The sequence below is a fragment of the Pundamilia nyererei genome, unplaced genomic scaffold (assembly GCF_000239375.1).
Source record: "Pundamilia nyererei isolate P.nyererei 1_Seehausen unplaced genomic scaffold, PunNye1.0 scaffold00114, whole genome shotgun sequence".
Lineage (NCBI taxonomy): Eukaryota > Metazoa > Chordata > Actinopteri > Cichliformes > Cichlidae > Pundamilia > Pundamilia nyererei.
Genome location: NW_005187515.1, coordinates 923,075 through 936,495, shown reverse-complemented (window position 1 = coordinate 936,495; position 13,421 = coordinate 923,075). Strand labels below are relative to the sequence as shown.

The window sequence follows — 13,421 nt, the reverse complement described above, 5'->3', positions numbered from 1 at the left end:
TTGGTTTTTGTTTTTTGCCCTTTATCCCCGTCCCTCTTCTCTGCCGTTTTTCTTTCCCTCTTTCTTTCTCCCTTCTCTTTTCCTCATTCAAGTCTGTCCCGTATCTAGCAAGTGAAAATAAAAAATAAAATAAACAATAAAAGGTGAATCAAATAGACCATTACGGCAAGGCTGGGATGGTCAATTTGGTAAAGTAAATCCATTGGGCATCTTTCTTCGCCTTTAGACAACAATTCTGATGGCAAAAGAACCAAACGAGATAGGCAAAAAAAAATGTAAAATTGAATGAAACTGATGTGAATTGCTATTGTGTGTTTGTGTGTTGATTGTCCTCATTGTCCTCATGCTTTTGTTAAATTAGGCTTCATGTTTCCCTCTCCTCCTTCTCAGAAAACCTGATCTCTACGCAGTACTGCTGTGTAGAGATGACTGCGCTCACAGTCGATTACGGTTGGCAGGAGTGGACTGTTAGCCACCAACTCTGTCTGTCATCGCTTCCTCAGACCCACAGTTGTAGTGTCATGACCTTGAGGAAACACAGGAAAGTCTGCCTGTTTGTGTGCCTGAAAAATAAAACAGGACTGACATTTAAAGGTTGAGATTTGGGGAAATACGCTGAAAGAAGCGAACCTCTTAACCCTAAATGGAGTACTTCATAGTAAAATTACATTTGGTATTAAATTCATGTTCAAGTATGAGAAAAGGTAAGTTGAAAAGTTCATTTTATTTCCTTCTATTTACTACGGGAATGGATATCATCAAATCCGTTATTCCACTACTCTTAGCAAAAATGTCATGATCCTTGATTTAAAGCCCCCTTTCAATTAAACTGCTTTCAATATTAAAAAATAACATACAATAAAATAAAAATAAAAATCACCAAAAGCAGAAAAATCTGATGAAAGGAAAATGAGCAGCAACAAACCACTGACTGAGCTCACTCATAATACCACACACTATACAGAATGGAACAATTGTTTTAAAAAACAGGGAAGTGTTGTTGCCAAATTAAAGTCATATGAGTAAAGGTGCATGAATGTGAATGTGTGATGGTGTGTAATAATGTATGCGATTGGCCCCGGGGTAGTAACCAGCACCAGCTGTTTGTAATAAGCTGTGGCTGGCAATGAACACACCCTCTAAGCTGTGGAGCTTCAGGGCGCAGAGGCTCATCCACAGCAATGGTCTGATCCAAACTTAGCAAACACCCCTGCTGCTCCCATAATATAATCAAATTACTCTTTTCCCCTCCTCAAATGCTAGATGTTGCTTAAACACACATGGAGTTGGATCAACAGAATAGATGTTGCACTAAAAATTCAAGAGTCTTCCAGACTAGCGTCCTCTCCTTAAAATGCATTGTTTTATTTGAACCTTTCATCTCTGTATCCTTGTTTTTCTAGGATTTTGTTCTACCTGCTCTTGTAAGCCCCGAAGACACTGCAGTTGTTTTTTTTCTTCCAATCTGCTGCACGTTAGCCCTCACTAAAAGTTAAACATACCTTCAGCCTCACATTAAAACAAAAAACATCAAAATATCTGTCATAAATTCATTATCTTTGCTTCAGTAAAGCTTCCACTGATGAAAAAAGTCTTTCAAGAATACTGATCAAATCCTAGCTCATTAGAAATTACAGGGAGTAAGTCGCCTCTATACTGCAATCTTTCAACAAGATGGAAAAATGAAAAAAGCTTTGGAGTGAAGGAAATCACATCTGAGGGCTGGTGGTCTGTGCAACTTCTCTTTGATTTGAGGATTAGAGCTATGGACTGTTCGTTGCTGTCTTAACAATTACTCTGAGGCTAATAGAAGTGGACATCATAAATCTTCACATGCTGGCATCAATGTGCATCTCGCAGAGCTCTGCATCTCTTATTTCTAACATGTAGTCTCACACTGTTAAGCAGAATACAGCAAGTTCAACGATCACACACTATCAACCCGCCATCATTTATAACAATCCAAGGCAATTTCTCAGCAGTCAAGATATTACAGTTTAATTTATTTGTTTGAGGCAGGACAGAGATGAAATATAATGGCAGTAAGTTTGACTGATTGCCATGTCAGAGATCTCTCCAGCCTCTGAAGAAAGGCTGGATGTCAGCAGAGCAGTTACATAGTCGCCAATAGGAAGAGGAATATTATAGAAGTCATTGATGTTAATAATAGTATTTCTAGGCCACACTGCAATAAAACTAAATATACATGCTGACTCTTATTTGTCCTGATTACTTATTGATAAAGGCCTGAATATGTGGATGTCAGAAAAGTTAAGTTCTATAACCCAGTCCCTGCCAGACCCCACATTAGATATTATGCAGTGGCAGGATAAATATTAGCTTAGGCAGGTGTATTAAAAAACAATATCCCTTTCAAAATTAGCCAGCAAGAATAATCCTCAGTAGGAATCACACAAAAAAAGGTATTTGACGAGAGCTAAGGAGGGGAGTACACAAGAAGAATTTTGATAAGGTCAATAGCCGTTTTACAAACAGCTGTAAATCTTAGTTCAAATATGCATCCATAAAAACGCCACTGGAAAGTGATTGTGATTAAATCAAGAAGAAAAAAAATACTGTATTTTTTTTTCTAATAATCTTAAATAGAAGAATATCCATCCATTAGATATCCAAATCTGCATCCTTAAACTTCTGTTGGCTCACAATTTTCATATTTAAGTCAACACTCAATTAAGACACAGTGGGGCATAAAATGGCATAAAGGGTGCCTCAAATGGAGCAAATGAGTGCCCATTTAATTGTAGTGAGTTAAACTGGTTCCCTGTGGTAAAGTATAAGAGCCGGACGCCTTGAGTAGTAATTATCTCAGGTAGCTATCTCATTACCATTCTCCTTTAGTATGTAAATTTGGCCACAGGCTTGAGTTTTTATTGTGGATTGCCCATTTTGTTGTGCTCTTCCTATCCTGTGTTATTTATCAGGAGGCAGGGAATACCTTAAGTATTGGTTACATTTCCAGGTATAATGGAATGTTATTTTTGTCCTGTTTGCCATGCTTTTTAAAACAAATGTAACGGAAATGTGCAAAATACACATCTTTCTTTCAAGGTATCAACTAAGTAAATGGTTTACAAAATGTTCAAATGTTCAAAAGCATAAATCCCCAAGTGCTTCCATCATCTGAGAAACTGAAGCCCCAGTGGATTAAAACCACAAGGGGCATTCTTAACAAATTGTGCAGTTAATGTGGCTTTTATTATGAGGACTGAGCCTGTACAGGCCAGACGTACATCAATATGCTAGTTATGCTACGTTGAAAATGTGAAGTTTGGTTAAAAGGTTATATATATTTTTTCATTTTATTGTTCCATTAAATGTATTTTAATGTTAGCAATAAATTTAAATTGTTAGCTATTTAGACACTTACAGCCTGTTATTGTAATGTACATAAGGTCATAATAACATGATGTCATTTTTAGAATATCCACATATATTAGGCACTTCCTTGGTGGAGGTACCTAGTTTTGTGCAGACTCTAACATTATTTTGATGCAATGATGGTTTTTCATTGTCAAAATAGAATTAATGCTTCATTTGAATATCTGGATCCAAAAGGTCCATCAGAATATTAGTTATTGGCAGAAACGCAGTTTTAGGCTGCCATGCAATTTATTCCACAACAAATTACTTTCAGTTTTAAAGGTGCTACATCTGAATGCATTTGATTGTTGGCACAATGTTTTTAGCAAAAACATAAAAACTCAAAGCCTTAACAAGTTTTCAATGAACTTGTGTATAAAACATTTTACTTGTATAACACCAACAAACAAACAAAAAATTCCACTTTCTAAGTGGCACCATCCACCAGCTTGAATCCCTCATTTTCTATTCCAAACTGTGGATGTGTGGTTAACCGAGCATTCTTTGTACCATGTGTGGTGAGTCGGCCAATCCCATTGCAGCATCGGCAAGCATGAAGAGGCTTTTGCTGGCTCTGACTCGCCTGAGGTTGGCATTCAAAGGGAGGAGAGAGAAAAAGGGGAAGAGATGCTAATCATCTGATCTCTGGTGAACAAGGCTTGAGAGAGAGAGCGAGGTACACAGAAAGATGTCTGTGCTTCTGCCAAAGCCATTTTTTTTTGAGTCAGAATGAAATACAGCAATAGGATAAGGATCTCTGCTTATAGTCAGCCTCCCTGCCTCCACATCTAAGGGACAACAATTATCTCTGCCACAACCTGCCTCATAAGCCTGACAGGGAAAAGAAAAACAAAACACAAAAAACAAAAAACTGGACCCTGTACAAAAATACAACAATAACTAGTGGCAATAATACACATTTCAACACTGGCAAATGGCTGTGGAGATAGATGAGACATTCTTTCCTATATAGGTTTAACTGTACTTAATGAGTTCTGACAAAATCCCATGGGAAACATGTCAGCGTATGTGCAAATCTGTACACCGCACTAGTATTTTGACAGCTTATCAAGTTTGAAACAAACTTGAAGAAAACAAGCACTGTACGTTTGGACCAATCGACTGACTTTTAGAAAGCTGCAATGTGAAGTGCTGCAATCGCAAGTTGTTACTGCCTTTCAAGACAGTGTGACTGTGTCTATCAAGTAATCAATGAAGTATTATTTTATATACAGCTTATGTTTAAAGAAAGCCTGAGTGATTTAGGTTGGGCATATGGGCTACAGTGCAACCTTTTCACTAATTAAATATTGCATGAAACAGTCTGCAGAACCAGATGAGCTGATGAGTAGCTACCTTTTAGTGAATCCTCCAATATCTACAGGACCAAAGCCATGTTGACTTTGCAGACTGGTGCAGAAATAGCTTATATCACAAATCAAAACAAAGTATAGCGTTGTTCTTTGCCCAGTGGTTTAAATAACGACGAAACTGAAATTGCACCAGCTTTCCAGATCAAATTTGAATCAGTTTTAATCTCTTCCCCCACTTTGAATCTTGATTCTTAGTGGGTGGTAAGGACCTGATGTGCTCTCCACTCTGCACAGTAACCCTTGGGATGAACTTGTCCCTAACTAAACCTCTAGTCCCCACCCAGTTTCCAAGCTGCCGCAGTCAGACAAAATTTCAAATTAGTATTCAGACAGCATCAGATCTCTGGGCCAAACACTCGCTGGACAAACCTTGACACACACACATGCGCGCGCACACACACATTAACCACATGAGGATCAGGAGACATGCTTCAATTACCACAGTGCAGAACTCACAGGGGAAAATACACCCCAGAGAATGGGTTAAAAACCTCTTTATCATCGCTATGTGAGAATAACTGCACATTATTTTTCTCATTACATGCTACACATTTTGCTGTGCTGTAGATTACTACTGCAGGTTCATAATGCATAGTGGGTACTGCAGCGAGACAAAGCTAATTATTAGGAGGGAAGTGATAACACTGACACATCACTAAAGCAATAGTTTACTGCTACAAAGTGCTGCGAGCTAGAGTTTTTAAATTCACACATCTCATTTTCTAACTGTTTCAGCGAGGTGTTGTTACATCTCATTAGTCTGACCGCGGCTGCCGTCGTACCCCTATCCCAATCCTTCATCTGTTTTACGCCCATTGATTTAAAATTAAGTGTTTACAGAAATCTAGCATACTGTGACATGTCAGCATATTTAAAGACATATTTATAGACAAAGCGTCGATCTATGTTAAAATAAATTATTTGACACTATTGAGAGCTGTAGAATTAAATGAGTTCAATGAAGACAGCTTTTCTTGGCATTTCCTGGACAGGACCTAAAACCCTTATCAGAGGCAATGTAACCCACGCGTTCTTCTTAAGGCGCCATGCATGCTCACATAAAAGAGGATATTTAATGCGTCATTTGACTCTTCAGTCAGGAGTAACAAGTTGCGGAGAAACACGAAGGATATAAAACCTGGTGTAAGCGAAATGCAGCTGAAGAAGTGCATTGGAGTCTGACACTGTGTTTCGATGAAAGAAATGCAATGCACACCAAGCAGTTTTCTAATCTGTTCTGCATGCTCAAAACAATCAGTTTAAAAGAGACTTGGCAACAAATCAGCATATCTCACTAACCCATTCATCCTGCTTCACAGCACACCCCTCAGAGCACCTCAGGCCAAGCAAAGAACAAGACAACAAATAGAATTTGACGATAACTCTGAATTTCCTCTCAGAGCTTCACTTTGAAAGGAAACTTTTTTTTCTTTTTTTTAAATTTTGGGCAGTAGGCAGCAAAGAGAAGGGCAGCCATTAATGGCCCATTATAAAAAGGAAAGCACTAAACTATGGTAATAAATGAATGGAAGCTCATGACCAAAGTAACAAGAATCTTTTACTAAAATCCATACATCAGACTCTGAGCCCCTGCATGAATCATTTTATGAGGTTGAAACTAAAAAAGGAACAACTCCTTGAATTTTATATCATGATAAGAAAGCCAGTGCAGTAACATACATTATTCAAACAGAATTATGTCTGGGTTCCCAAACTGGCTAGTCACTCAATGGGAGCTTTAAAATTTGCATCTACATTACAAGGCGGTGCAATTCATCAGACTCCCAAAGCAGGAATTTAGAGTTTGATCTTTTCACAGTAAACTGTTAGAAATCCCCTTTCAATATACAGTGCAAACAACTATAGAAGGTAATATAGTACACAAAATCAAATAAGTGTGATGTGTAAAGAATATAAATGAGAGGGTGAAAGGCAGGAAGAGGAATGTGTTTCTATTCAACAGTGTACACTAGCAGTGCAGAATTCAAAAGGATAATTAGCGGGTGGTTTGCGTGGATATAAACATTCACACACAGCCGACTACACTGTGTAATAAAGGTCGTCTGCAACCGATCGACTGTCGCGGAATCGAGGTGAGCGTACATGTGGCAAAAACAAAGAAAGATGTTGACTTACCAACTTGCGATGAATCACCTGTAAGCGAGGAACAAGAAAAGACAAAAGGAAAAAGATGGATCAGTTTAAACAGCAAAGCCAAATGTTGCTTGCACCGTACTCCTGCTCGCATAAAAAATAGTCAAGACAAAATGACATATAATAGCACACAGAAAAAAGAAAAGTCAGAATGCAATTAGCATTTGAGGTCTACCAGAGCACTGTTTCACACATAAGCCTTAACACAGGGCTGCTAATTGAGACGGAAGAAAACAACTATCAAGGCTGTATAAAAGTCAGCATTAATATTGTGTTATAAAAAGGTCTTAAAGGTCAAAAGAGACTCTTTCATGCAACAGCTAACTTCTTGACATTCACTTTCATTTCTCCTGTGCAAATAACTCATCCTTCAGCGGGATTCAAACTCATTTAAAAAACGAGTTAGATTAAAAAAAAAAAGATTCTCCTTGGCTGCATTTATTCTGCATCTCTGACTCTCAAAACACCCGATTATCCAATTAAGTCTATTTTTATTAAATAAAAGCAATCTTGCAAAGAGGTTAAAAAAAAGCTATGGGTACAATAAAGAAAGATAGTTGTATTCAACAGTTCACTAACATACACACGACTCACATACACTTCAATCTGAATAAAGATCTAGTAAAGGCAACATCACAGCAAGTTAGAGCTTGCTTGTGCTTTTTGTTACCTGCTAAAAGAATGACATAGCTCTCCAACATATCATGCTAACTATACTGTACATTATACACAGACTAACTAATTAGACCCACCAATCACCACACTCCTTTGGATCTGATCCAATGCTCAATAGGTGATTCAAAATAAATGAGAGAGAGGGGGAAAAACATACATAATTTCCGTTTGAAATATTGATCTATGCTGTGGGGGCAAAGCTCCAATTAAGAGAGTGGAGCTACTACATTAGCTCGTAGGTGAGAAGTATTAAAGAAAAGTATTAAGTATTAAAGAAAGCATACAGTAGTTGCTAAGACCAATGGGGGGGGGGGGGTTAAATGGAAATCTAAACATTAATGTAAACATTATGGAAGCTAACGCCCATATGTAACACTGTGACATACAGGATTTGAAAATGTTTTAAGATTTATTTGGGTGAAATGAAGACCGAAGAAAATAAAGCTGTCTTGTCCTCCTCATAGGTGGGCTCTCTTTTTTAAAAAATGCCTTCTTAAAATCATGAAAATATACATTTTGCGATCTTACTCAAAATGCAAAAAGTCAAGAGAGGACAATTTATACCTCAGTCCAACAAGCTGTTGGTCAGAGTTCTCGTATATTGGTGCCAACTATAAACAAAGCGGCCCAGAATAGGCTCTCATCCATATTGGCAAGATTGCTGTCATTAGATGTGTGTGGTGAAAAAAAGCTTCCTCAGTCTGAAACACATGGAGCAGAGCAGGAATCCTAGCCAGAACAGTTGGACTGTGGGGGCCTTTGCCTTTTTCTTTATTTTAGGTCCCAGCACAAGATCTGGAACAGAGCTTAAATGTCCAGACTAGCGGATGAAGGCGACGGGCAAAAAGGTGCCAGAGGAATAAACACAATCAATAGGGCTCAGTCTCCCAAGGTTTGTTTGTTAATATCCTGGATTCTGACAAGTGTATCTCCTGCTCCTGAGTGTTATCAGCTGCCCTGCTCACTCTGCAATCGCCAAACGTGCTTTCAAACAAGCAGTGTAGCCAATGACAAGAACAAGTAGGAAGTGTGTGTGTGTGTGTGTGTGTGGTCGAGACAAAAAGGCAAAGACAGTGGAACTGGGCAAATGAGACAGCTCATCTATCATGCCTTTCCACTTTTCCCAAGCCAAAGTGAGCACACAAGTGAGAAAAATAAAGATGTACAAAGTGGCAAACTTGCTCCTATGTAATACCATGTTATGGCAGCTGTGTACAAATATAAAGTTATGGAAGCCCTCTTAACAGTGTGGGACACTGAGCTGGGGTAATCATGTTTTAGTGAAGATATATCATTCTGGAGAGGTGATAGGACCCAGGGGCAGAGCCATAAAGCCAGAAGTGACCCCTGTAGTACAGTAAATAACCCCAGCTGGATTCCAGTAAGAGTAAAGCACTCATGAAGATATTTCATAAAGGAAACATACTGGGACTAAGGCTGATGATCCACAGTGTACGAGCAAGCTCCAGAGCTGAGTTGGTTTTTGTAACCATAGCCAAGTTTTCTACACTGCACTGCATGTCACTCTCGGCACCTCCTGCTCTGCACTGCTTAGCTGTTAACCATTCTTGTGTATGGCACACACAAAAGATTGAAACAGTGCTCACGCCTGCACACAGATAAACGTACACCACCAACTATGTACTGACTTTATATACTGTAAAAGATACTGTTTGTTCTCATTTTTAAGAAACAAATATAAAAAACGACGATGGGACCAACTTGGACTGACCTCTACAGATTGTATGTGTGCAAGTAAACTCGATATGAACGAGTAAATCTTTGCATATGTCTTTCAAGCATTTTCCGCTAAAGCTTTAAACCCTCTTAACCGAACGCTGCTGTAACCACTTAATAAATTAATGTACCTGCAAATCTCTACGTGTTGATCTAGATAACAGTTTGGTAATGTGAAATGTTATCATCTAAAAACCATAAAGTTAAATATTTGAATGACTGTACTGAAGCAGTGAAGCTTTTATCTCTTGTCGTTTGCGTTACTGTCCAATGATGAAAGGAGCGCGGTGCATTTCAAATAGAACATTCCTCATGTTGTGTAATTGTGTGTTATCTCTAACCTTTCAACCTTATGGAAAACTTCTCATGTTAGGCTCTGTTTTCAATCATAAATACATTTTTATCATCCAAGGAGAATCTTCATACTATTTATTTACGTAGGAATTCTTTAATTAGGCTGTAACTAATCACCACTTCAGATACCTCTATACATCAGGGGTCTCAAACTCGCAGCCCGGGTGCTGCTTGCAGCCCACGTCACCCCTACTCGTTTATTGAAGAGACAAAATATAACGCAATTTGGCCGTTGAAGTTACTTTTTTGTTAGGGAGGATTTGCTGTTGTTGACTGTAATGGTAAAATAAGTTGCTTAAAAAGCCAAAAATGAGTTAATATGAAGGCGATATGAGCAGAGAGCAGAAACATGTTGAGGTACTGGCTGTGTTAGTTCAGTGAGAGACTTATTTGTAAAGGAGACAATTTTCACTAGCACTCAAAGACTAATGTCTGCATTTATTTTGTTAAATACGAACAAAATTATAGCAGAAGTGCTCCCACGTGTCTGGCAAGAAAGAGAAGACCAATTTGTTTATTTGGTAGGTTAATGAAAGGGTTCAGTTAATTAAGAGCGAGAAAAAAATGTGTTCATGTTTGCAGTTTTGTCTTGTTATACAATAGTGGAAATTTAAAAAAGCAAGCATTTTTGGAAATATTTGTGGGTGTTTTCTTGTTTGTTTGTCTTTGTACTAAAGTGGCCCTCACATGAGATGACAGTGCCAGCAGTGGCCCACAGCTCATAAGTTTGAGACCCCTGTTCTAAATGTTCGATTCAGGACAGATTTTAACACCAGATGCTTTTTCTGATACAACCCCAAAGATGCACCCAGATAAAGACCCCTGGCTCAAATGTTCTCTTTTTTACACTGTAGCTTAATAAAAAAAAGAAAGAAAAAAAGAAAAGTAACCATCACAATACAAGAGGTTCTAATGTAATGTAACCTCTAATGTACTTTGTTTTTTTTATTTGGAAAATGAAGCTTAAGGACGTTTTCATTAGTTTGTTTTTACAGTTTTACATGCATGCACACACACACACACACACACACACACACACACACACACACACACAGGAAGTTGCCTTCTTCCTCTCTCATCTTCATCTCTTTCTCTCTGTCTGTCTGTAATCCTGGTTAGCTTCTCTTCTTTACAGTACCATAGTCCTGCTCCTGGATAAAGAGCCCAGAGAGCTTTTATCTGGAAAAGCGCTTCTGGGATGTGTCCACTTAGAAGAAGAATAAACCTTTTTGTTTCTCAAAAACAAAAATTAAATAAATAAAATGATAATTCAGGTAAAACAAAACCATTTTTCTGGATACTCGCTTCTGGTTGTGACTTGCAGCTGGCCATAAGGCAGACTGGCTCTTTCCTTTAGATCCAGTCTAACCTTAAGGTTATATATATATCCGTTATCTATTGTGACTGTGTGCTGCTAACCTCTAATGATGTATTTTAAAAAAATTATAAATATTATTTATATAATGCCGAATCGATTATCCGGTCCAGTCCAAAGGAGCTTTGTGTTATCCTCTGGAATTGAACCAGTGATATTTTGCTTGCTTGCAAGTGTGTTAACCACTACACAATGGAAGATAAAAACCTGAGCGATTGAGCAATTAACCTTTTAGTTCAAATTGAGTTAGTTGCACTTGACAAGTCAAACTACTCTGACACAAATGTTATGATTACACAAACACATATGCAATGCATTCACTCTGTGCTGTAATTAAATTGGACAAATCTTAATAGTTGGCTACATTAGAAAATACAGGAAGTAAAAACAAAACAACTTAAGTTTTAAAGTTATACCTTTCTAAGTTTTCTAAGTTATTTTAAGCCCCTGCTATTTTTATACTTGCACCCACAAAGATCATTTATGTTTTCAGAGTTGTTACTTTTCAAAAAGCATGCGAGGTAAAAAAACAGAGATGGTATGTGTTAGACAACAACATAAACAACCCGTCACAAATAAATGATTTCAGTAAAACACTAACTCAGCATGACTCCTAGTTGAACTGTTTCACAGCATTTATTTCATCTAACCAGCACACTTCTGTCTACTGACAAAAACACCAACTAAATGCTTCTTAGTTTGGTCTCCTGCAATGAAAGTACAACTAGAAAAGTTTGACAATGTCAGTCAGTGCTATACACAGAGCAGTAATCTTTGGCTTTGGTGGAAAATGTATTAAAATGGGTCAAATGGCTTTGAATTTAGTGAGTTGCTGAGAGACTGCAGGGAAATTCTTACTCATATAGAGGTGTCAATGCAACTATTGCAATTAGTTGGTGTTTACCTAAAGGGAAAAAGCATGCATTCTATTTTGATGAAGTCTTGTAGAATTAGTGAAGAATTTTCATTTATTAAGGAAAATAGATATACATAGTTGGCTATGTATCCAACTGTAAGGAATAAAACCTCCTGTATCCCCACAGAGGAGGTTCACTGCAGACAGTGAAGACCATTTGATTATTTTCTATTGTGGTTATGCAGATGACACACTGAACATATCTATTTCAGCTCAGGATTTTCGGTCCCTTTAATCACTTGTAAACTGCACTAAACAAATTAGCCAGTGGATGTGCCAAAACCTCCTGCAGCTGTACTCAGACTGAAATAGTTTATCCATTATTTTAAGAGCTACATACAGACAATTATAAAATCATCCTATTACTGTCTTAAAAGTAGAATATCAAAGGATCTCTATCTATACCGTATTCAAAAGACCATTAATTTTTAGCATATTTTTTATTTTTTTGCATTTTTTCATTATTGCTTCATAGACTTGTTCACTATCCAGTGAGAGATATCAGGCTGAACAAGGTGAGATCGCCAGTTTCCACTCAGAGAAGCAAAATATAAATTATTAACAAGCTACAGTTACTTAGGCTTCACAGCTTTTGACATGAGGTACAACGTTCATACAGCTCAGTGCTAAGAACACGATTTGCCTCGGGTAAATCATTTGAAATGGTACTTTCATTCATTCACAGAGAAAAAATGTCACCGACAAGAAATAATTCAGTGTTTGGCCTTTAAATAGCATCCTCACTTTAACTTTATGACTTGTCTGTGTTTGAATGTGGGTGCACTGGAGACTGAGTAAAAGTATGCGAGTTAAACTTGGCACAATCTATATTTATTTCTGTGCTTGGAGGCAAAAAATAAACACTAATGTGACACAGCTCATACTGTTATGAAATTCCATTTGCGTCACCACAGCGACTTCTGAGAGGTGTGACAGGTGTCTTTCACAGAGGCAAACTGAGGCTTCTGAGGCACACAATTTTAATTTGGAAACACGAGTTCTGTTTGTGGGAATGCGCATTGCCATGCTACCGCTCACAACAATTTATTTTAATCTAATAATGGTGAAAACGCTTGCTGAAGAACTGTATATAATATATATCTCGTTCAGTATTAATAGTAAAATGTTACCTAAATATTACGCTTGACATTTAAATGAGTAAGTGCAAACAGAATTTCAGTTGTGTGCATAAATAGCACTTTCTGAATCAGTGAAAAGAATGAAGATACATTCATGAGCCCTTCTTATCAATCTGCCTCTTCAGCTTTTCTACACTTATCAGTGTGAGCCCTTCACCCATATTGCAGTCGACAGTTACTTGACAAAAACACAATTAAAAAAATCTGTGAGCTACCACCTTATCATGGTGGAGGGGTTTATTTGTCCAACTGATCCCAGCGGCTATTTTGTTAGGGGGGGTTGCCCCTGGTAAACTCTCCCACACCAAATACATCAT

General features: G+C 37.8%; 1 protein-coding gene across 1 annotated transcript in view; it reads right to left on the bottom strand.

The window, feature by feature from the left end:
• LOC102215665 (neurexin-2-like) overlaps nt 1–13,421 on the bottom strand; it is a 337,295-nt gene that overhangs the window by 98,348 nt on the left and 225,526 nt on the right. Inside the window, exon 5 of the mRNA XM_013913079.1 lies at nt 6,891–6,908. Coding sequence (XP_013768533.1) covers nt 6,891–6,908 — 18 coding nt within the window. The remainder of the gene's footprint in view (nt 1–6,890; nt 6,909–13,421) is intronic.